Here is a 25877-nt window from a genome sequence, read left to right on the forward strand (position 1 = left end):
GTTAACACCGACCATGTCATGATTGGAAAAATGGCTGGTGAGCAAACTGACAAGTTAATTACAGAAGTGGATCCTGTAGGTAGGTAGGTAGGTGGATGTATGTGGGAGATCCAGAGTTTAGTAAATTTAGATCATTGTTATTCAAAAACTCTTCAATCAATTTGCCTCTTGCATCCATTGTAGTGGATCCCCACAATGAATGGCGGCAACCATTAAAATCACCGAAAAGGCAAATTGGTGTTGGGAGTTGTGTAAGGAGATTGTCCAATTCTGAATGAGGAAACGGCAGAGACGATGGAATGTTAATAGAAACAAGGGTAACTGAATTACCAACTTCAATACAAGCAGCCACAGCTTCTAGGGAGGTTCATAACTGGATGAGCCTCAAAGGAATATTTGAATTAATAAGAATAGCCACTCTTCCACGTGCAGGAGATTCTGATCTTTTATTTCATCTGTACATGACACAACTGGAAAATTTTGGCGAGATCTGTGGTGACAGGAATATCTCTAAATAGGCCTACAAGGCTGGGACAATTCATATTGAACGATTAGACTTGACACCAGCCGGTATTCAAATAAACAAATTCCAATCCTGCAACTAAAACACTTTATTTACAATAAAATAAAATACAAGTGAATGAAATGAAATGAAATAAAATATATAGTAGTCTAAAACTGATGTGATTTAATTTACAATAAAATACAAAAATATAAAATATATAAAATATGATTACAGGAATGTTTCCTGTAGGCATATGCCTATGTGATTAAATTGGGTGAGTAAATCCTTCAAGTCAGTTGAATGGCTTCTTAGTCCTCTGCAGTTCCGTTGTATGATGTTTTGCATTATTTCAGTTTAGTTGAGGAAGATTCATCTGACTATTTTTTTGTATGGAGAATTTCTTCCGGTCTTTTTTTGGGAACATGGAGTGTTCGGTATCCATTGTGTCATTGGCATGAAGTTCCACAACGGGTTACCTTAGTGTTCATCCACTTCCATACTGTTAGTGATTGCTTTGGTTTTCTTAGAGTCTTTAGCAGTTTTCAATTTTTCTATGTCACTCGAGGCCATTGGAGTATCAGTTGGAATACTGATTGGAGTGTTAGTGGCTTCAGTGGTTTTAATTTTAGGAGTGTCTTTTACAGATGTTGATAGGGAATTGTTATTTGGTTTTTAGGAGCATTAGCAACTAAGGCCATATTGCTCCGGGGTTATATGGTGGTCATTCCCTGACCTTTCCGCATCCTGTTGATAGGGTTGCTTTAAGCCAGTTAGCAAGAGAAGTGCTGGGCAGAACTGACACATCTGTTTGAACTGCAGTTGACAAATAACTCCAGGTGTGAGACACATATGATTGACTACATGGTCAACATAATCTGTCTGTGTGCCTCAGGATATGTGACTTTATGTTCAATTTTGTATTTTTGGATTTTTTTTTTTCAATTTTCAGTTTTCCACATTTCACACGATTTGGAAAAAGCAGGGTGGCTTCCTTTGCATTTGAGGCAAATGGGAGTTGAGGCTGAACAATCTGTTCGTGTATGGTCTTTTGATCCACGAATTGGTGAGATGGCATCCCCTCTGCATGCCTGCTGAGAGTGCCCATATTTCTGACATTTAAAGTGACATTTACATCCCAAACCCGATTTGGGTTTGGGATGTAAAGGCAAATTCGGCAATTTAAATAGCCAGCTTTTACTGTGGATGGCAATTCTGGAGTGCTAAATGTTAAGATGATGGATCTAGTCGAAATAAGATTTCCATCTTTTTTTGTCATTATTCGTTTGGCACTGGTCACTTTTTGACTGCTAAGTTCTTGAACTAATTCTTCCACAGAGACTGTAAGTAGGTCCCACTCTGTGATAACACCTTTAGATGAATTTCAAATGTTGTGAGGAGTGACAGATACTGGCAGCCCACCAAACGTCTTTGTTTTTAGCAGCCATTCAGAATGTTCAGAGGAAGCTGTTTCGATCAGGAGGTCTCCCGATTGCAGTCGTTTCACCATTTTTGGTAATCCCAAACATGGATTCAAAATATCTTTCAATTAGAAATGGTGATAACTTGCCTACAGGTTGGGTGGATAGGGAGTGTATTACCATGACCAGTGCCAAGCCATGGTACTATTCTTCCCTCCGAAGTCTTTTCGGTTGGTTCAAGTCATTATTGGTTGATTTGTCTGGCTTTGAGTTTAAAGCCTCTAGAGGTGGATACTCTATGGTTGCTCCTTTTTTGCCCTGGAGGATAACTTTTCCCCAACTTTACCGGCCCACCACGTGGAGGCAGGAGTGGTGCCACCTAGTGACCAAGCAGCTAGAAGTTAGTTGGTTAGTGAGAAAGCTAATAAATATACAAAGAAAAGAAAGGTGGTTTTCCTTTCTGTGTTCTCACTCAAAATCTGTTAAGTACAGAACTACTTACAGTGAACTGATAATAATAAAGGCACTAGAAATTAAACAGAACAAAATCACTGTGAAATCACTCTATATATCATTTGGGAAAAATCACTTGGACACTATCGCTTGGCACTCTGGGCTGCAAAATTGCTGTATATCATTGACAAAATCCCATGAGCTGTCCTGGCAACCTCTGTGCACTGTTTGGAGAACTTCACATCACACTGTACAATTACTCCCAGGTCCTTTTCATTTTCCACTACCCTGAATGTAGTACCATGCATAACTGAAGTTACTGCTACCCATATGCAGTAACCTACATTTGTCAATATTAAACTTCAATTGCCATTTCTCAACCCATCTGCCTAATTTTTCTAGGTCTTGTTGCAGCAGCATACCTTCATTACTATCATTAACCACCCTGCCAACCTTTGTATCATCTGTAAACTTAGCCATTAAGCCTGATATGTTTCCTATTATGTTAATACTTCTACAGACAAAAAAAACACATATATCTGGATGTGAGTGACAAGCTGCAATGTCACTGAAATAATTTGAATTTTGTAGCAGGACATAACAGTGCCACAGGAGATTGGCCTATGTGTACGTTAGATATGGGGAGGAAGGAAGGTGGGGGGAGGAGAAAGAGAGAAAAATTGTGTCAATTCAGATGAGCAAAAACTGAGTACTTGAAGAAAACAATTGCTGCCCTCAAAGAAAACTATAGCAATACTGTTATAAGTATACTAATGCTACCAAGCACAATCTGAGGTTTTGAGGTGACGGTGAGAAAATTCAGAGTTAGGGCTCAATGTGAACATGTCTGGAATTTTGACCAAGTATAACAAGAGAGAGAGAGTTCAAAATATGAACTTTGTCAATGAATCCATCTTTGAACAGATTGTCTGATGTTATCAAGACAGTGTTGGTTCAAAAAACTGCTACTTAGTATTAGCCATATGTTGCAAGCGAACCCTAGGCTTTTGCTGCACACCAGTCAAAAAAAAATCATAATAATTAATTAATTGAAAATAATAATAAATAAATAATAAAATAAAATACCTATTTGATTCCCTCCTCACATAGGTATCGGCCCAACTGACCTTTAAATTTCCCCAAGCTGTCAGCCTCAACCACTCATACAGACAAATTATTCCAGTAATTAACAACTTGCTGGCAAGTTGTTAATTTGTCTTCCTCATCAGTGGCAAAAATGGAAGGATAATATTGGAAAATGACAGTTCAATTGTTTTCTTATAATTATTCTTCACTTTTTTTTTTCCCCCACTGTAATATGTTGTAATATGAATTAAGGATAATAAGTAATATGATAGTGATTCACTAAATGATTGTTGTATCAGTTTTAGAATTATCCTTCTCAAATGTGATTATCTTCAGGCATTGGACTTAAGATGGTTTTGAAACCCTCATCAAAAAGCTGTTTTAAATATGACCAAAGCTATGACACATTCTGTCATGAATGGTCTATCTTAAAATAAAAGCACAATAAAGAATGAAATTCCTCTGTAATTTCCACATTATCCTTGATGATATATCTTAAAATTGATTAATATATTTGATTGAATTAAACTGAATATAACTAATGAAATTAATATATTCATATATTGATAATTATTAATAAATAAATAAAAATAATAAATTGAATGTAGTTGATTTGTTCCTACTTAGGGTGGTCTTAAAAACTGTGTAGTAATGCCGGTACACGACTGCCAATTATTAAGACCAACTCATGCAGATATAAATCACCTATAACACTAGCCAACAAAAAATATTTTTTGTCATACCTGCACAATGAAAATATGTTATGTTATTCTGGAGGAAATAAGCACGGTTATTCTGAAAATCACCATAAAAAGTCTCTATCACATCTACATCAAAAGATGTACCAATATTTAATGTTAAAATAAAGGGATATATATGTATAATTCAAGTTTGTAATACAAGTGTAAAAAAAAATCATACGTTCTTTATAACTCATTTAACTTTGGAAAAATTATCATAAATCATAGCAAAACAAAATAGTTATATTTCAATAATATATAATCAGCATACCTGTAAATGTCCTTAAAAATGTTTGCACTAAGGAATTTTCTCTTCTATTCTTTCCTGCTTACTCTCCCTCCAAGGAACCAGCAGTAATCCCCATCATTACAGGATCCCAGCGACCTTGGTACCGCTTTTCTATCATGGATATATCTTGATGAAACTGCTCCCCTTGTTCATCCCTCACATCTCCCAGATTTTTGGGGAAATCTTCAAAAAGGCCTCTAAGGTTGGGAAAGTTCATGTTCACAATATTAAATTAATACACCAACCGTTTAAATTAACATAGTTTAATATTTACAAAAATAATGGATATTATAAAAAAATCTATTTACAATGACTGACTTACTATACATTATAATAAAATAAAATACAATAAAATATAAATACTTAAAAGCGTTAAAACTGTGCAATTGTAGCTTTCAGGGGCACCTGCCTCCTTTCTCAACAAGTTTTCTCAACATTAATTTAATATTGTGAACATGAACTATCCCAACCTTAGAGGCCTTTTTGAAGACTTAATTTAGGTTGTTGAGAAAGGAGGCAGGCACCCCCCGAAAGCTACAATTGCGCAGTTTTAACGCTTTTAAGTATTTATATTTTATTGTATTTTAACTTTTTACTTTTATTTTATTTTATTGTATTTTATTTTATTATAATGTATAGTAAGTCAGTCATTGTAAATAGATTATTTTATAATATCCATTATTTTTGTAAATATTAAACTATGTTCAATTAAATGGTTGGTGTATTAATTTAATATTTTTGGGGGAAAATTCAAGATGGGAATGAAGAAAATGAATTTTCAACGACATTCAACAGCCCATGTTTTTGTAGCACTCGAGTAAATTAGACACCAACATTTCATAGTTTTCTTCTTTCCTATTACCCAAAAAAACCATACATTACTGCCTTAAATGATCGCAAAACTGCCAATTCAACCTCCTTTAACTGGTTTTCAAACACATCATCTCTCAGGAGTGTCCTAATTTGGAATCCTACGAAAATGTTTGGCATGTGTTAAATTAGGAAACACACTTCTCAAGTATGCAAATCCATTACCTTCTTTATCGATTCCACAAAATTTTTCATCAATCCAAGTTTGACGTGCAGGCGTGGAAGAAGAACCTTGTTTGATTGCACTAAAGAAATATATTTTACATTATGTTGTCCTGAACTTGTCCCAATGTTGCGCAACATAATGTTCTTCTGTTGCACGGCTGTCCGACAAACAAAAAACAACAATATTTTGTGAAATCTCCTGCAAACCAATAACATTAAGATCACTGCATATATTCCAACTATAATCCTGGTATTTTATAGCATGCAGAACCTCCGATATGCTTTTATGAGTTTCTTTAAGTCCAACTGAATGAAAAAATTACGCAGGAACTGATGGAAAATCATTGCCATAATGAAGCAATACTGTTTTTAAACTTAATTTTGAGGCATCCATGAATAAATGTCATTCGTCTGACTTATGCATGACACCTAGTTCTTTCAGAAGTCGAATAATGTCTTTGCAAAAACACATAGTCCCGTAGCAAAATATTTCGAAAACTTTGTTCCTGCTGCAGTATATTCCACTGCTGTAACCTAACAGTTCAGCTTGTTCTTTCGGCAAATTTAAGTCTCGAACCAAATCATTCAACTCATCTTGTTTGATTAAATGTACCTCACTACCTGAACTTACTGGCTGATATTCGACATCTTGTGATGTCGACTATCAGACAGGAAGTGGAGGCTTCCGGGGAATTCTGAACTTCACCACTATTATCTTTCCCACTACTGTTTGGAGGATAGATTTACAACCCTGAGAACATGTCACGACCTGTTAATACTTGGAAAACCTTGGCACAGCCTACAAAAATCCTCACCAAAAATGCTAATTGTGCACTCTTCAAATTGTAAATTGTTGCATCAGAATTTGAACCTAAGAACCATAGGTAGAAGTTTGATTATGTTTATCACAAAACCTTAATTTTAACAATCGATACTGGCTTGATTGTTAAAATTAAGAGAATTAACTTCTATTTGTTAAAATACATCATTATGTCATACATTACTGGCTAGATTATTCAAAAATGGCATATATTGGTAAAACGTAACTCCCTCTATATTTAATAACTGTGACGTGATGTGAAACTATCATGGTGATTTTTTAAATCTACGCATAAAAATTTGTTAAAAATAGCATTTAAGTTCTTGGAGATAAAAATTGTGTTGGCTAGTGTTATTAATGTTTCAAACAGAGTGATCTAAAACTTCGGTGAATATCGTATTTCGATTTATTCTTCTAAAATAATAATAAAAAATGAAATTTCTATTTAATAAAATAAACAAAAATTATAATCAATAATTATATTTTTACTTGGTAACTTCTATAATACACTACCCTACAATTAATATCTGGACATTTGTATGTATATCTACAAATAATCTTTATTTACAGGAAAACTAATAACATTCTGAAACTTTTAGCCCTTATGAAAGCCTCTAGTCTCTGTGGAACACTCTCCACTGTTCAGCCTTCAAAGCAGTGACCAGTTCAGTTCTGTTTTTTTGGGCAGCCGCTCTCTTCACAAGCACCTCAGAATCCAATTCAATTCATCCCAAAGGGTCTCTACAGGACTGGGGTCAGGACTCGGGGCTGGACAGTTCAACTTTTTGATGTTCATACCCTCAAAAAGTTCGTCACAATGTGAGTAGTAAGTGAGTAGTATAACTTCCGCCGCACATCTATCCTACAACTGTCTTTCCTCAATTTGAATCTATGAACCCTCAGGTTCTTACTCTGAGAAAGTGGAAGAATCTCATCAGCACTGAGTGTACTCAAACCATTCAAGGCCTTAAACACTTCAATCAGATCACCCCACAGGTGCTCACATTATAGCCTTAGATGCTAATGTGCCATAAAATCCTAAAACAACAACAACCCCACAGGTGCCTAGTTTCCAGATGCTGCAACTTGCAGAATTTAAGCCTCTCATGGTAAGAGCATCCCTTTGTTCCTCTCACCAATCTTGTTGCCCTTCTCTGTACTCATTCTAGCAACTCTACAACCATCCTAAAATGAGGCATCCAGACCTGTACGCAGTACTCAAGGTGTGGTCTGAGCACTGCCTTATACAAAGGGATAATCACCTCCTTGTCTCTGCTAACAAAATTCTTACATATCATTGACAAGACTCCATGACTTGCTCTGGCATCCAGTCTGAACTGCTCAGAGAACTTCACATCTGGCTGCACAATTACCCCCATGTCTTTTTCATTCTCCACTTCCCTGAGTGTAGTACCACACAGTTGGTACATTTCTCTTCGGTTACTGCTACCCATATACAGTACTTTGCATTTGTTAATGTTAAACTTCAGTTGCCACTTCTCAGCCCATCTGCCTAACTTTTCTAGAACCTGTTGCAGTAGCATACTGTCTTTACAGTCATTAACAACCTTGCTAACCTTTCTATCATCTGCAAACTTGGACATTAAGCCTGATATACCTTCATCGATATCACTGATAAACATGCAAAACAACAATGGGACCAGCACTGAACCCTGGGGGACTCCATTAATAACATTAGTCCATGCAGAGCAGTGTCCATTTATTACCACTCTCTGCAGTCTCCCACTTAACCATCCTTTTATCCATTATAGCAACTTGCCCTTGATGCCATACCACTCCAATCTGTGCAGCACTCTTCTATGTGAAACAGTATCAAAAGCTTTCCTGAAATCCAAATATATGATATCAAAATTATTTTTTGTATCCAGTTCCTTTGTGACCACATCATAATATCCAATCAAATTGGTCAGACAAGACTTCCCCTTAACAAACCCATGCTGTGTCTGAACTATTACTGCAGTCTTGTCTAGGTGATCCTGCAACACTTCTTTAAGCAGTGACTCCATTATTTTCCGCAGAACAGTAGTCAAACTAACAGGTCTATAATTATATGTCACCCTTTGAACCCCCTTTCTGAATTGGGAATACATTTGCACACCTCCAGTCCATGGGGACCTCCCCTGAATCTAAGGATGCTCTTATAATTATGGCTAAGGGTTTGCATACTTCCCTTGCGGCCTCCTTCAATATAACTGGATAGATTCCATCCACCCCAGGTGCCTTTTTTATGTTTAACTTCAATTTCTCCTCCACTTTGCTCTCCATGATTACAAAATCATTTAGCTCCCCTGTTAGAGTTTAGTAAACTTTGGTCCTCCTCTTACTTATAGAATTCGTCATGTGTGAATGTAGATGCAAAAATACTCATTCAGTTTGTCAGCTATCTGAGCAAGTGGACAAATCTGATTCATCCTTTTCCTTCTTTATGTAAGCAAAGAAGTCTTTGTTGTTTTTCTTTGTATCCTTTGCCAAGATTTCTCATAATCAGCCTTTGCTTGCCTAACCTCCTTTGTGATTTGATTACAGAGTAGTTAATATCTGCCATAGGCTTCTGTGTCACCTGATAATTTATATGCATTCCATGCATTTTTCTTCTCTGCCATGAGCCTCATTAGTTCATCAGACATCAATTTAGATTAAATCTTGAATAGTATTTCTTAGTTGGTATGAAAAGCCTAGTAGCTTCCAAGATTATTTCCTTGAAGGCTTCCCATTTAGAATTCACTGTTTTTAACATCAGTTGATCCCACTGTATAGAATTTAAAAACTGTCTGAGACCACTGTAGTCGCCTTTCCAAAAGCAAAAACTCTTCCTTTTACCCTTGACAGTAGTTATATCTTTAAGTAAAACCCACATCAGTACACTGTGATAGTTAATCATCTGATTTTCAAGTGTATTAAATATACACTTGAAAATCAGAAGATTAATTATTCTTTGAAAATAATTCATAGTTAAACATTTAATGCCACAAACACATTGCTCTTTTCCGTTCTAAGTTGAAATGTTCCAAATAGAAATGTTTCGACAAACTTGAGTGAAATCAGAAGTCACCTAGTGGTTCCTTTATCTGCAAATTCTTAATGCATGAATAATCACTGCTGATAATCAGATCGAAATGATATCCAGCTCAGGACCCTGGGTGTGCAAGCCCATACTCACATCTGGTGAGTATGGGCTTGGCATACCCAGGGTCCTGAGCTGGATATCATCATTCTTCTCTTTCTTGGTGATTCCCTTCTACTTCTGTCTCTGTCTGTCTCTCTCTCTCTCTCTCTCTCTATCTCTAAGGGTAATTCAGAATTTTTTTTTTTTTTTTTTTTTGCCTAGTGCAGCATAAGCCTCAGACTTCCTTGCACCATAAGTCTAATAATAATAAACGAGTATTAGTCCCTCTGGTTGCCTCTCGAACATGTTGCTGTAGAAAATAATTCTCCAATAAATCCACAAAAGTCTTGCTAGCGTGCAAATGACCAACTCACAAGTTTCAGTCAATATCTGGAGAGTTAAAAATCCCCCATTACAAGACATTCTGATTTACTGGCCTGCTCTATTTCTCTGCACAACTGTATGTTGTACTCATCAGAGTCATTAGGCCTATAATGCATTCCTACTCTCATTTCCCAGTGTTTATGTCACACCAAACTGACTCAACGCTGCGCTGTCCACCCATGTCTACTGGATGCACTTCCTTAAATTATGTTTCTTTACTAACAGCATAACCCCTCCTCCCTTCCTACCCTGTCTATACTTTCTGTACACATTGTACTCCCCAAATTCCAATTCTGCACTGCTTATATCTGTGTGAACCACCATGTCTCTGATATACCAACAATATCTGCCTTGACCAGCACTTCAAATTCATCAAATTTATTTATTAAATAAATTTACTATATGATACAGTACCACCATAAGTTCTAATGTGTTCTTTAAAATTTCTATCCCTGACATTATAAGCTACTCATGTTATCTGTTTCCAGACTTTAATGCTGCAACAAACACAAAACAATGCCTTCGTTGTTGTCTGATGGGGTTGGTCACCTTCTTCCATCTTCAATATTTTAAAATACCATTCACCTTATAAGCCACAAGCATCTTGCTTAGAACAGTTGTTGTACTTCTTGTTTTATACAATAAACTTTCCAAATAACTTATATCCCAATTTACGCTTTAAATTCGGCGCCTCCGTAACCAGGTGGGAAGGAGTAGCAGTGCATAGCACACGCTTCTTGATTAGCCCAGGGTTCGAGCCCGTCACCACTAAATATGGAAGATGCGGAAAGGTCAGGGAATGACCACCGCATATCCCGGAGCAATATGGCCTTAGTTGCTAATGCTCCTAAATTACATTATGATATGAAATTGTACTGAAAAGATAAAAAACAGTTAAACAAACCTGAAAAATATGAAGAAGGTCTGAATATGTACAGTCAACACTAACACATACAGATGATATTGCTTTAAAATAATTATAAAAAAAAACTACTGTTCATACTACATTCACAATAAAATCAGTTTATTTTATACTGAAGCCACTGCAATCAATTAGAGCTGCACATGAGAACTCTTCAAATTGCATATCATGATGAATTTGCATGACCTTTGATGTCTTGACCAGCACATTAAATAATCCATATCTCAACTTATGCTTTGAAATAAATTATATTGTTAAAAGTTAAAATAATTCGTAAAAAAACTAGAAATGTGCCAAAAAGTGCTTGAATATGAACAGTCAAACTGCTAATATACCTGCATATTTTCTCTAAACTTTTGAAATAATTATAAAAAAGTACTGCATTATAATCTCAATAAAATATATACTGAAACCAATGTATTGACTAAAGCTGTATGACATAAGCAGGTACTTCACATACCACAAAGCACGCTTTGAACATTACATACAATGTCATCTCACATTTATGCTATAACAGGCCAGTTCCTATTTTTGCAATTAGCACAGTGCCAAATGTGACATAGAAATATTTGGATTTTTATGGTAATAATACTAAAAGGATGTATTACAATTTCTACACATTGTTTTGCATATGTGAATGGCTGTCCAGACCTTTGCTTATCTTTAGCAATACACACCAAAAGCAACTTCTCAATGGAAATATGGCAAGTTTTGCTAAAAATAAGCTCCACATTTTAAGGTCACATTAAAGTTATCATTTTGAAAGGGGGCATTATTTGTGGAACCTTGGCTGAAAATCATCTCTGAGTTATTTTGTCTCACCAATGTTTACTTTTTCATGGCTATATGTACTGTTACTATTTGTTCTTCAATGCTGCACTTTGGTCTGGAACTGTTTAAATGTTATTTAAATCCAAAATAACTTAAAAACAAAAAAGAAACTAAACTCAAAACAGAACAGAATAAATTAACATTGTAACAGGGATAACAACACTTTTGATACACTTTGTACCTATAAAATGAGTTGTCAGATTAACAAAAAAAAAAAAAAAAAAAAAAAAAGGAATTTCAAAATTTAGTTTGGGTACTTATCTAATTAATCATTTAATTTACTTAGAATACTAACCATAATACAGTACTGGCAATTTTTCACGAAAAAATACCAGTCCAGGAAGAGTAGTAACACCATAGGTTTTCTGTAATGTTTTCTGCTCAGCCAGTCTTGCTATCCGAATATTAAGATTATCTTCTAATTCTGGACGCAAAGCATTTAATACTTCTTCAGCTTCCACACATTCTGTACATGCACAACACTCCTTAGCTAAAATTAAAAGCACCTTCAGAGTTAATTTTTTTTAAATGATACAAACATACAATAAATTTCAATTACTGAAGTCACCAAATCGATTTTCCTAAATTCAGCTTTAAGAGATAACTACGATTTAATCCACTGTTACCCTGCAATAATTACCTTTTTTAAAGAGCATCACATTTCGGAAACTATAATGGTCCCAGATCACATGCAACTCCTCCTACTGCTCAGGTCCAGGAAAATAAAAGATGGGAGACGATGGACTACACTTACCTGGCATACAATCAGAAAAGTATTTGCTGTGATAGTTATGGTGCTTTTAATGCTGAAAGAATTTTAATGAATTTGTCATATGACAGTCACCCTCAGAGTTCTCAAGTGGTCATAATCAATTGTTCATATCACAATTAGTTGCATCAATGAATTAATCGCAGTATCTAGGAACTGTTAGCAATCACAGTTCAGGTTTATCTGAGACATCTTCCACATCATTCTACTTCCTCCAAAGAAACTTGAGTAACATGTTCTCATTCTCATCTCTCTTCTTCTGTCAGAATCTGTTTATCGGCACTGCCATCATCAGAACCCAATGATTCATCAACGTGAATGGATCCCTTGGGCCTGGGTCTCTCTAGCCAACGCATATTCTTACAGGAATGACAGGATAGGGAATGCTACTTGAGAGCCTAAAATATTGATGAAGTGATATTCAGATCCCACTTGTGAGTCAAATGGACCAAATTTAGCCAGCAGGTAGTTGATTTCTGGAACAGATTTCCATCTGTTGTTGTGGAAGTTGACAGCTTAAATAAATTTAAGGCTGAACTAGACAAACATCTGAAGCGACTGGATGGGTCAAATGGGAAGGGGTTTTTTTTTTTTTCTTTTTTTTGGCTGATGCTCTATAAGCTTGCTTTCTTGTATCATATGCCTCTGCTAATGCTGTTTGTTTTGTTTTTTATTGGTGCATTAGCTACGGAGGCTATAATGCGCCAAGACCAGGTAGTATATAAAAAAAAATTTTTAAACTTTCAGTGACCTACATAGTTAGGTCACTATGTCAAGATGTATAACATATGTATAAAAGAAAATTGTAAATTTTATATAAGATTAAAAATGTTTATTGACTTTAAAAAGGTAAAAACAGCAGACACATGGTCATTGTCAGATAAAATCTGACTGAGTGTATACGGCTCAGTCAGATGATTAAAAGCGGTAAAACGGATATTGCTAAAATCTGGACAATCTATAAAAATATGTCTAAAGGTTAAAATTGTGCCACAGGACTCACACATAGGAGGGTCATCAGCCCTCATCTGCTAATGCTAATTCAAGTGAAATATCATCGATCTGTGACAACCAAATGGTCTGCTTGTACCTTCATGTTGGAGGGATTGTTAGAAACCCTGAGTATTCTTCCAGTTGAAAATATTGAAATACTGCACCTAATATACAGGAAGTAAGCACCCAGGTATGAACCAACATAAGCAGGAGATGAGGTGTTGTGTCCACATCACACAGAAGATGATGTGGCATCCACAATGTCACACCTTCTGCACCTCACCAGGCAATACTTGGAGGATGACTCTCATTAACTGGTGCAATAACACCACTCTGCTTCTCAAAGGCTTAAAATGGTAAAAATCTTGTTGAGTCTCTAGTGCAAAGCTCCAACAATACCCATCTCTTTTATCATACAATTTGGGGGATGTCTTTTGATATGATGGACATCATAGTAAGATGCAATATTCCTTACTTTCAAGGGTACAGCCCTAAATGGTTTTCACAGGCCAGCCACTAACTAGTCCACTGGACCAAATCTACTGGTGACTCTTGAGAAGTCGGCGCAGATTATACACTAAGTTAGTGTCTAATCTACCAGCCAGCTAGTGACTTGAAAAAGACCAAGTGGTATGTATGTGGGAAGCACTGCCAAGGAAATGGGTATAACCTTGCTGTGTGTGTGTTCACCATGTCCAAAAGTTTCATTAATTCATGCATGTCTCTCCCTCTCTACTATTACTTTATATACAGAATGCATCACAAACAATCTCAAATTTCAATATCTAAACCTCCCAAAAGATCTAAACTTCCCCAAAACTTCCTATACATTTCACAAATATACAAGGTCTCAGCCCCAATGCTATTTCCATGTACAATCTGCCAAGTCATGGAATCTATTAATTGGGCAGATTGCAGGAGGGTATATGGAATCTATTAATTGGGCAGATTGCAGGAGGACATTAGAATCATGGAAGCCCTTTAAATCAATAATCACACAAGGGATGAATGCATATATACCAGGGGTGGCCATAGCGTGGCTCATGCAGGCTTGTGATGTAGCTCTCATGCAGATATATTTAATTTTTATTTATAACAAAATTCTATATATAACACTGATTAAAGTTTAAAGAGAGTAACATTATTTTTAAAGTAAGCATATTTCTTGTTACAAAGTTTTTTTTCAAAAACAAAAAAGATGCACAAATTTCTCAAAATATTAATTCTGATAATACCTCACAGAAGATATTCTAATTGGGCAGATTGCAGGAGTGTTGTCCATCTTAGCAGTTAGCTGCTGAAAGTTTGTTTGATGACTTGTTAGGGTAGTACATACAAGCTCATTTAAATGCTCATCAGTCAAAACAGATCGGTACTTATTTTTATTAAATTTAAGTGTTGAATACAAAGACTCACAAGAATATGTCGTACGAAAAATATAGGTTAATCTCCGCTCGCAAACTTTTGTTTTAGGATATGTTTGTTCCGTAACCTGCTTCCAAAACTCAACAGTCGAGCGGCACCACTTCCTTTTAGTTGTTGCAATCCTTCATCCTCTTGGAGCTCCAGTAGCTCCAACTCTACAGCTGCTGTATCCCCAGCAATTGGCGGTGGGATAGGACAGCCATTCTTCATAATGTCAACAAGAAAAGGATTTTCCAAAAATGCAAATAATGGTTTAAGTGCTCTTAAATCACAAAATCTATTATTAATTTCTTCTGCCAGTCCATGTAACTTGCATGCATAATCTCTAGTTATTATTTCAAATCCGGCTAGAGTTTGCTAAGTTTTACTCAAACATGTGAAATGAGTGAAGGTTTTAGAAACCAGGTCCTTCTTGAAGAGTTTCAGTTTGTTGTGGAAGCTGAACACACTCTGTGTTAGATAAGAAATAAGTTTTCCTGTCCTTGCAGAGATACATTTAATGACTGTAAATGCTGAACAACAACTGTGAAAAATGCCATATCTATTAACCACTGGGCATCCTCAAGTTGAAGGAAAGATTTCCCTTTTTCTTTGACAAATCGTTTGATTGGCTCCATCAAGTGAAAGAACTTTGTTAGACTCCATCAAGTGTAAAGAACTTTGTTATGAGAGCCACCTTACTAAACAGAACACCTTACATACTTCATATGGAAGCTGATCGTTGTCTATTTCTTCCATGAAGGCTTTGAACTGTCAATGTATTTTGGTGCTTGAGCATATGTAGTAACAATTTTCAGAACTACCTACATAACATGTTCATATTTAAAATATTCAGCTGCTAGATGTTCCCTATAAATAATGCAATGGACAGGGATAAAATCAAGAAAAAATGCATCAGCATTTCCTTTATTGACACCTGTCATTGCCAGGGTGCCATCAGTTGCAACAATGACTATCTTCTTAATCAGTACAGAAGCTTTGCCAAGCGAGAGAGAGATCAAGAGCTCCTTTTATGTTTGAAGCTAGAGTAGTGTCCTTCAAAGCATCGTCATATCCTTCAAAGCAATCAGATCTAATAGCTCTTCTTTCATATCTAGATTATTTGTTACAAAAATGAACAAATATGGCTAGTTGTGGTTTATCTTCAATGTCTGTAGATTTGTCCATGGCCAGACTCAGTGCTGAGCAATTCTTTAAATCATGTTGCAAGTTATTTATGATGTCAGCACTGATTACAGAAATTCATCTTTCCACTGCATGTCTGGATGCAAGGGATTTGTTCAATCGTTTGTGCAGTTTTCTGTTTTCTTTCTACTTTCTAAAACTGAAATTACTTAAGCAATATTAGCATTAGCATTAGCATTAGCATTAGTAGAGGCATTTGATGCAAGAAAGCAAGCTTATGCAGCATCAGCCAAAAAAAAAAAAAAAAAAAAAGTAACATAAATAAATAAAAATAACCACTTCCACTTCACCCCTCTGTTCGTTCGAAATACCTGTCCAGCTGAGCCTTAAACTTATTTAGGCTATCAACTTCCACGACAAGGGATGGAAGTCTGTTCCACCCACCAACCACCCGCTGGCTAAAGGCAAATTTCCGCACATCTATCCTACATCTGTCTTTCCTCAATTTGAATTTATGCCCTCTCAGGTGATTTTTCTGAGCTAGAGGAAGAATCCCATCAGCATTGAGCATGCTCAAACCATTCAAGGCTTTGTACACCTCTATCAGATCACCCCGCTGGTGCCTAGTTTCCAGACACTGTAATTTGCAAAACTTAAGCCTTTCTTCGTAAGAGAACCCCTTTGTCCCATTCACCAATCTAGTTGCCCTTCTCTGTACTCGTTCCAGCAGCTCTACATCCTTCCTGAAATGAGGCCTCCAGGCCTGTATACAGTACTCTAGGTGTGGCCTGACCATTGCCTTATACAAGGGAATAATCACCTCCTTATCCCTGCTAGAAAAATTCCTATATATCATTGACAATACACCATGAGCTACTCTTGCAGCTCGTCTGCACTGCTCAGAGAACTTCATATCTGCCTGCACCACCACCCCCAGGTCCCTTTCATTCTCTACCACTGTCAGTGTAGTACCACAGAGTTGATACGTTGCTCTGGGGTTGCTGTTTCCCATATGTAGTACTTTACATTTGTCAATGTTAAACTTCATTTGCCACCTCGAAGCCCATCTGCTCAACCTTTCCAAATCCTGTTGCAGCAGCATAGTGTCAGTAGTGTCCTTGACAACCCTGCCAACCTTCGTATCGTCTGCAAACTTGGACATTAAGCCTGATATACCATCATCAATATCATTTATAAATACAGAAAACAATAAAGGCCCCAATACTGAACCCTGAGGGACTCCACTAATAACATTAGTCCACGATGAGCAGTGTCCATTGATTACCACTCTCTGTCTTCTCCCCCTCAACCACCCCTTTATCCATAGCAGCAACTTGCCTCCAATGCCACACTGCTCCAATTTGTGCAGCAGTCTTCCATGTGCAACAGTATCAAAAGCCTTTCTAAGATCCAAGTATATAATATCAAAGTTATTCCCTGCATCCAGTTCTTTTGTGACTGCATCATAGTATCCAATCAAATTGGTCAGGCAAGACTTCCCCTTAACAAAACCATGCTGTGTCCTAGCTATAACTGAAGTCTTGTCTAGATGATCCTGCAGTGCTTCTTTCACCAGTGCCTCCATTAATTTTCCGGGAACAGAAGTTAAACTCACAGGTCTATAATTACTTGTGTCAGCCTTTGATCCCCCTTTGTGAATTGGGGTCACATTTGCACATCTCCAGTCAATGGGTACCTCCCCTGAGTCCAAGGAAGCTCTCATAATTATGGCTAAGGGTTTGCTTACCTCCTTTGCTGCCTCCTTTAATATAACTGGATAGATCCCATCCACCCCAGGTGCCTTTCTTGTGTTTATCTTCAACAATTTCTCCTCCACTTTGCTCTCAGTTATTACAAGATTCTCTAGCTTACTGCTAGAGTTGAATACACCTCTGGCATTCCCCTCGCTGAATAACTCCTCATGTGTGAATGTCGATGCAAAATATTCATTTAGTTTGTTAGCTACCCGAGCAGGGTCATCAACAGTTGACCCATCGATCTCAAGTGGACCAATCTGATTCATCCCCTTCCTTCTAGAGTTTACATAAGTAAAGAACTCTTTGCTGTTTTTCTTCGCATCCCTTGCCAAGGATCTCTCGTAATCTGCCTTCGCCTGCCTAACCTCCTTTGTAACTTGGTTACAGATCAACTTGTATCTATCATAGGCGTCCGTGTCACGTGTTAATTTGTATGTATCCCATGCATTTTTCTTCTCTGCCATATGCCTCATTAGTTCATCTGTCAACCATTTAGGCCTAAACCTTGAACAATATTTCTTAGTTGGTATGTAAAGCCTAGTAGCTTCCACGATAAGTTCTTTGAATGCTTCCCATTTTGAATTTGCTGTTGGCAATATCATCAGTTGATCCCACTGTATAGAATTTAAATACTGTCTCAGTCCATTGTAGTCGCCTTTACGAAAGCAATACCCCTTCCCTTTACCCCTAATGGTAGTTACCTCTTTGAGTAACTCCCACTTCAGCACACTGTGATCACTGCCACCAAGTGGTTCATTTATCTGCAGATTCTTAATGCATGAAGAATCACTACTGATAATCAAATCAAGAGTATTACTCCCTCTAGTTGCCTCCCGAACATGCTGATGTAGAAAACAATCATCCAATAAATCCACAAAAGCCTTGCTACTGTGTGAGTGACCAGCCCCCAAATTCCAGTCAATATCTGGGAAATTAAAATCCCCCATTATAAGACTCTCTGATTTACTGGCCCACTCTATTTCTCCGAACAGTTTCTTATTATACTCATCAGAGTCATTAGGCCTATAGCACACTCCTACTCTCAATTTTGATCTCCCAATGCTTATGTCACACCAAACTGACTCGACACTGCACTGTCCAGCGATGTCGACTGGCTTCACTTCCTTGGATTTTATGTGTTTTTTAACTAATAGCATAACCCCTCCTCCCTTCCTATCCTGTCTATCCTTTCTGTAGACATTGTACTCCCCAAATTCCAGTTCTGCATTTCTTATATCTGTGTGACACCACGTCTCTGAAATCCCCACAATATCTGCCTTTGATGTTTTGAGCAATACCTCAAATTCATCAAATTTATTTACTAAACTCCTAGCATTGGTGTACACACAAGTATACATGCACCTGTTCTTTTTCTTAGCTACCCTAACACAACCCATGTGTTTACTTGTACCCCAATGATTCCCAGCAGTCTCTGAAATATCCTGCGTCTTATTTTCCAGGCTGCGGCTCATTCCAATAGAAGCAGTGCAAGAATCACTTTCACCTCTGCCAGTGGCTACTGTTAATCTATTAGTCCTTGTATCCCCCCAATCTAGCAGTTTTCCGACCCACCTAACATTGCCTCGATAGCATCAGCAAACATTCTTGCACCCTTTCTATTTAAGTGTATCCCATCCCTGTAGAAGCAGTCTCTCCTGTTAACAAGTACAGACCAGGCTGAAAAAAATTCTACCCCTTGAGCCCTGCACAATCTTTCCAGGGCCGAATTGATTGACAGGGCTCTCATCATATACTCCCTCCTATCGTGTCTGGGCAGAATTGCAGACACTTTCAATTTCAACCCTAATTCACGGCTTTTTTTCATCAGTGACCTGTACTTGTCAAGTAATTCCGCCGGTCTCCTACTCTTAATGTCATTAGTGCCAACGTGTACAACTATATCACCTTTTGTGCCCTTAAAAGATGATATCCGCTCTACAACGTCATCAACTTTTGCCCCTGGCAGACATACCCTGGTCCTATTCCACCTATCCTTTTTACAAAGCATGTTTCCCGTTTCCCTGACAATAGAGTCACCAACAACTACTAGTTCCTTTGGGACCAGCGCATTCTGCCTTGGGGGTTGCCGCTGTGTTCCGCGATGACCAAGTGCAAGCTCTGGCATTGGTGTGGGCAGCTGAGAGCTTGATATTTTTCTTAATGAACTCTCCTTCCATGTGGGGGCACTTTGCCTGAGTGATATTGAAGGCCAAAATAAATCCAGCCTCTGTTCTAACATCTGCCTTTTTAATAAATATTGACAACCTTAGTTTGACTATTAAATTTTTTTTTAAAGACAATATTTTGGTTTGCCTTAACACGGAAACAGCAGGAAGTTGTTGGGTGAAAGAATTGATTCGTTTCATAATAGTGCTTAAGATTACTGGCCTTGAACTGTAACAATGTTACGTGGCACAAAAGACACATTGGTTTACCGTTCTTCTCCACAAAATCAAACTCCTCTTCCCACTCTGCCTTAAATTCACTATTCTCATCTTCATATTTACATTTTTCCAGATAGCATAATAACTTTAAAAGTTATTATGCTGTGTGAATTAATAATGTTCACACAAATTAACTCGTGCACTAAAAAAACTGACTGAACCACTCTAAAGCGTTACACATGACAGATGGAACCATAGGCTCACATGGAGACATATGTACTTGTTTTATTATATAGCTCTTTCCAATATGCCTTCCACTATTGCGGCTCCTAAAAGTCATCTAGCTGGCCACCCCTGATATATTCCATGAAGAAAATATAGCAAGAGGAGGATGCCAAGATAGGTGAATACAGAGCTGGCTATACTAAAAGAGCAGAAAAAGACAGATTGGGAAAATTACAGAGTGATGAAAAGTACCGAAGCCTACAAACAGCTGCACGTTCATCTGTAATAGTATCCCATAAGGTTAGGAAGGACAAGATTGAGTATCAGAAAGCACTAGTTGAGAGAGCAAAGAATGAGGACAAGGAATTTTTCATGTATGTGCACATGAAGAAGAAAACTTAGATAACCCAGCTGATGAACTGAATAGATACTTCGCATCAGTCTTTACTGACAAAAGACTGTTTATTTGAGGATAGGTTGTGTGAGTGAGACTGAGCCATATGAAATTAGTGATTTTGAAATTACAGCTGCCTGTTTATTAAAAATACTTCTAAGTCTAAGGGCAAATAAGGCTCCTGGAATTGATGTCATATACCTACCCAGTAATTTTGAAGGAGGGAGGCAGCAAGTGGGGGTATTGGGTCATTTAAATTAATTGTGAGGGCATCATTGAACTCGGAAGAGATTCCTTTGGATTGGAGAAGTGCCAACAAATCACCAAAACCTAAAAGCAGTTCTAAGAGTGAAGTCAGTAACTACAGACTGGTTAGTCTGACTTCAGTGCTAGGGAAAATCTTAGAGGCAATGATCAAGAGTGCAATCTAGGAACATTTTGCTAGAAATGGCACTCTGAAGGACACACAACATGGTTTAGGTTAGTCTTTACAATCTAGTACCCCTTCACTGCGAGTAGCAGTAATTGACATGCCTAGTCTTGCTAGGGTGTTTATCCCGCCGCGCTGTTTTAAAATCAGAAAATAAGTTCCCGATTTTAAAACAGTAACAAGGAGGTGATAAACACCCTAGGCATGTCAATCACTGCTACTTGTAACAATCAATCAGAAGGGATACCAGATTGTACAGACTAACCATGGTTTGTTATGGGAAAATCATGTTTCATTAACTGGTAAACTGTTTAACACATTTACTCATGAGCTGGATGTAGTGAACAATTTCAACATAGTTTATTTGGATTTTAGCAAGGCATATAACTCAGTCCCTCAAAAGAGGTTACGGTATAAGCTGGAACATATGGAGATTACTGGAAAGATTCAAAGATGGACTGCACCATCTTTGAATCTTTCAGTGGCTGCAGGGTAGAAGACTAATGGTTGTGATAAATGGATATTCTTCAGATTGATTTAACATTAGAAGTGGCATACCCCAAGGATCGGCTCTTGCACCACAGTTGTCTCTCATTTTCATAAATGACATTGATGAAAAGATAAAGGATATGATATCAAAATTTGCAGACAACATAAAGATTGGGAGAGTTGTTAATGATCAGTGCCAAGCAGCGGTCCTTCAAGATTAATTGAACAGACTTCAAAAATGGTCAGAAAAGTGGCAGATATGTTTTAATGCAGCAAAATGCAAAATGTCAATGTTAAACTAAAGTTTAACATTGACAAATGCAAAGTACTGCATATGGATAGCAGTAACCCAAGAGAAATGTACCAACTGTGTGGTACTACACTCAGGGAGGTGGAGAATGAAAAAGACCTGGGGGTAATTGTGCAGTCAGATATGAAGTTCTCTGAGCAGTGCACACGGGCTGCCAGAGCAAGTCATGGAGTTTTGTCAATGATATATAGGAATTTTGTTAGCAGAGACAAGGAGGTGATTATCCTCTTGTATAACGCAATGGTCAGGCCACACCTTTAGTACTGCATACAGGTCTGGAGGCCTCATTTTAGGAAGGATGTAGATTTGCTTGAGCATGTACAGAGAAGGGCAACAAGATTGGTGAGGAGAATGAAGGGATCTTCTTACTAAGGGAGGCTTAAGTTCTGCAAATTGCAGCGGCTGGAAACTAGGTACCTGCGAGGTGATCTGACTGAGGTGTATAAGGACTTGAATGATACTACGCTGACAGTGGTAGAGAATGAAAAGGACCTGGGGGTAATTGTGCAGGCAGATATGAAGTTCTCTGAGCAGTGCAGACGAGCTGCAAGAGTAGCTCATGGTGTCTTGTCAATGATATACAGGAATTTTTCTAGCAGGGACAGGGATGTGATTATTCCCTTGTATAAGGCATTGGTCAGGCCACACCTTGAGTACTGTATACAGGTCTGAAGGCCTCATTTCAAGAAGGATGTAGAGCTGCTGGAACGAGTACAGAGAAGGGCAACAAGATTAGTGAATGGAACAAAGGGTTGCTCTTACAAAGAAAGGCTTAAGTTTTGCAAATTACAGAGCCTGGAGACTAGGCATCGGCGAGGTGATCTGATAGAGGTGTATAAGGCTTTGAATGGCTTGAGCATGCTCAATGCCGATGGGATTCTTCCTCTTGCTCAGAATAATCACCTGAGAGGGCATAAATTCAAATTGAGGAAGGACGGATGTCGGATAGATGTGCGGAAATTTGCCTTTAGCCAGCGGGCAGTTGGTTTGTGGAATAGACTCCCATCGCTTGTTGTTGAAGTTGATAGCCTAAACAAATTTAAGGCTCAGCTGGACAGGTATTTCGAACAAACGGAGGGGTGAAATGGGAGTAGTGGTTGTTTTTTTTTTTTTTTTTTTTTTTTTGGCTGACGCTGAATAAGCTTGCTTTCTTGCATCATATGCCTCTACTAATGCTAATGCTAATGCTAATTTAAGCAGGCTCAATGCTGACGGGATACTTCTGCTTGCTCAGATTAAGAACCTGAGGGGGCATAGATTCAAATTGAGGAAAGACAGTTGTAGAATAGATGTGCGGAAGTTTGCCTTTAGCCAGAGGGTAGTTAATTGCTGGAACAGACTTCCATCTGTTGTTGTGGAAGTTTATAGCTTAAATAAATTTAAGGCTGAACAAGACAAACATTTGGAGTGAACAGATGGGTGAAATGGGAAGGTTTTTTTTTTTGACCGATGCTGTATAAGCTTGCTATCTTGCATCATATGCCTCAACTAATGCTAAGATCTTACACTTGGGAAGTAGCAACCCCCAAATAAATTATACACTTGGCAGGGTTGAATGAAAAACAGTAGAGGAAGAAAGGGATCTGGGAGTTATATTACAGGCAGATATGTAGTTTTCTGAGCAGTGTAAACAGACAGCCAGGAAAGCCCATAGTGTTTACACATGATTTAACAAACATTATCATATAGAGATGGGAGGTCATAATCCCACTGTATAAGACAATTATAAGACCACATTTGGAATACTTTGTTCAAGTATGGAGACCTCATTTGAAAAAAGACATTGAGCTACTTGAAAGAGTTGAAAGATGGGCAACCCGAATGGCGAGATCGGCAAAAGGACAACAGTAGGAGGAAAGACTCCAATTATGTGGGCTACAGAGCCTGGCAACCAGGCACCTCAGAGAGGTGACCTCAATGAGGTTTATAAGGCTCTGAGAGATATTAGTAAAATGAATGAAGGTGGAATTTTCACTGTTATAAAGAATTCCAGAACTAGGGGCCATAAATTCAAATTACACCCCTTTTGGAGTGAATGGCTGGATGAAATAGGAAGGGGTTTTTTTTTTCGGCTGATGTTGTATAAGCTTGCTTTCTTGCATCGTATGCCTCAACTAATGCTAATGCACAGGTTGAGGTTTAAATTAGATTGTAGGAAGTTTTATTTTAGCCAGCAAGTTGTTGATTGCTGGAACAAGTTGCCCTCGCATGTAGTTGAGGCTGACAATTTGATTAAATTCAAAGGTCAACTGGATAGTTACCTAAATCAGGAAGGAAGCATATAATTTGTATTTTCTTATCTACTTGGGTTTTTTTTTTTTTTGGTTTTTTTTTTTTTTTGCCAGTGCAGCAAAAGCCTGTGGATTTCTTACACCATATGGCAAATACTATTACAGCAGCATGTTAGAAAGGTAACAAGAGGAAGCAATAGTCTTGATCTGGTTATCAGCAGTGATTCTTCATGCATTAAGAATCTACAGGTAAAAGACCCATTGGGTGGCAGCAATCACAGTGTATTAATGTGGAATTTAATTAAAGACATTTAATCAAAGAAGTTAATTAAAGTCAATGGTAAAGGGAAAGTTTTTTTTTTTTTTTTTTTTTTTATAAGGGTGACTACAGTGGTCTCAGACGGTTTTTAAAGTCTATGCAATTAGACCAACTGACAATATTACCAACAGCAAATTCTAAATGAGAAGCATTCAGGGCAGTAATCATAGAAGTTACTAGACTTTTCATGTTAACATAGAAATACTATTCAAAGCTTAGACTTAAATGGATGTCAGATGAACTCTGTCTCAAGAGACACGTGGCAGAGAAGAAAAGTGCAAAACGTTCGTATCATCTGTAACATAAAACATTCTTGGCATGAGTATATTCAGGGTTGGGCAGAAGGGGAATATGCCTCCCTTAACCAAAAATTTGAAATTAAAGAACCAGAACGCAGAAGGCATTCTCAAAAAATAAAAATAAAAAAAAACTCAAAAGCCTGATTGCCATGCCCCCTCCCTTACGATGTTATCTGGACCTGGTTGCTATGCCCCCCTTCCGATGATACCTGGATACACCACTGGTTCTTGGGATATTTATCTCGATGATCCCTATCACCGCTGAGTGCTACTATGCAGAAAAGTCTCCACCAGTTCTGATTATTATTATCATCTATATGGTGCAAGGAAGCCTGAGGCTTATGCTGCACCCGCCAGAAAAAAAAAAAAAAAAAAATTCCCCGAGTTACCCTGTGAGAGAGAGAGAGAGAGTGTCAAAAGTAGAAGGGAATCACCAAGAAAGAGAAGAATGATGATATAAAGCTCAGGACCCTGGGTGTGCCAAGCCCATACTCACCAGATGTGAGTCCCTGGGGTTATTCAGGAAGTATCCAGTGATTTTCCAGATCATACCATCTGTACTATCATTTCTACTGAAAATTATTCTATAGAATTGATGAGCACTGATATTATTATTGTTACTGTTGAACCATATGGTGCAAGGAAGTCTGAGGCTTTTGCTGCACCAGCCAAAAAAAAATATATTTTTTTTTTTTACCCGGGGGAGGGAAGAGTCAGAAGTAGAAGGGAATCACTAAGAAAGAGAAGAATGATGATGATATCCAGCTCAGGACATGTGGTGAGTATGGGCTTGGCACACCTAGCCCATACTCACCAGATGTGAGCCCCTGGGGTTAAAATTACACCGTCGTCCGCGACATGACTTATACATGACACTCCAAAACAGTAAATGCATCAAAAATAAATATACAGTTCTTACTGAATAAAGCTGCAACATATTTCTCAGCGTCCAAAACACTCTTAAAGTGGTGTATTATGTCATTGCATCCACTAGGAATTATAGAGAAAACATAAAACAAGAAGATAAAAAAATATGCGAAAATTTCCATAATTTAAACGTACTACACGAAGAAAAACAATTCCCACTACAGTTACTATAGTTTCGTTAACGTGTTGA

At 37.6% G+C, this 25877-nt stretch overlaps 1 protein-coding gene across 1 annotated transcript in view; it reads right to left on the reverse strand.

Annotated features, from left to right (window-relative positions):
• LOC150080503 (uncharacterized) overlaps window positions 1-25864 on the reverse strand; it is an 85726-nt gene extending 59862 nt beyond the window's left edge. Inside the window, exons 1-2 of the mRNA XM_090380715.1 lie at window positions 25680-25864; window positions 11906-12100 (exon numbers count right to left, since the gene is read on the reverse strand). Of these exons, the coding sequence (XP_090236841.1) occupies window positions 11906-12100; window positions 25680-25809 (325 nt within the window). The 5' untranslated portion in view covers window positions 25810-25864. The remainder of the gene's footprint in view (window positions 1-11905; window positions 12101-25679) is intronic.
• Window positions 25865-25877: the final 13 nt, after the last annotated feature.

This window comes from Mastigoproctus giganteus, chromosome 9, assembly GCF_048544385.1.
Source record: "Mastigoproctus giganteus isolate SK-2022 chromosome 9, ASM4854438v1, whole genome shotgun sequence".
In the NCBI taxonomy this organism is placed as follows: Eukaryota; Metazoa; Arthropoda; class Arachnida; order Uropygi; family Thelyphonidae; genus Mastigoproctus; species Mastigoproctus giganteus.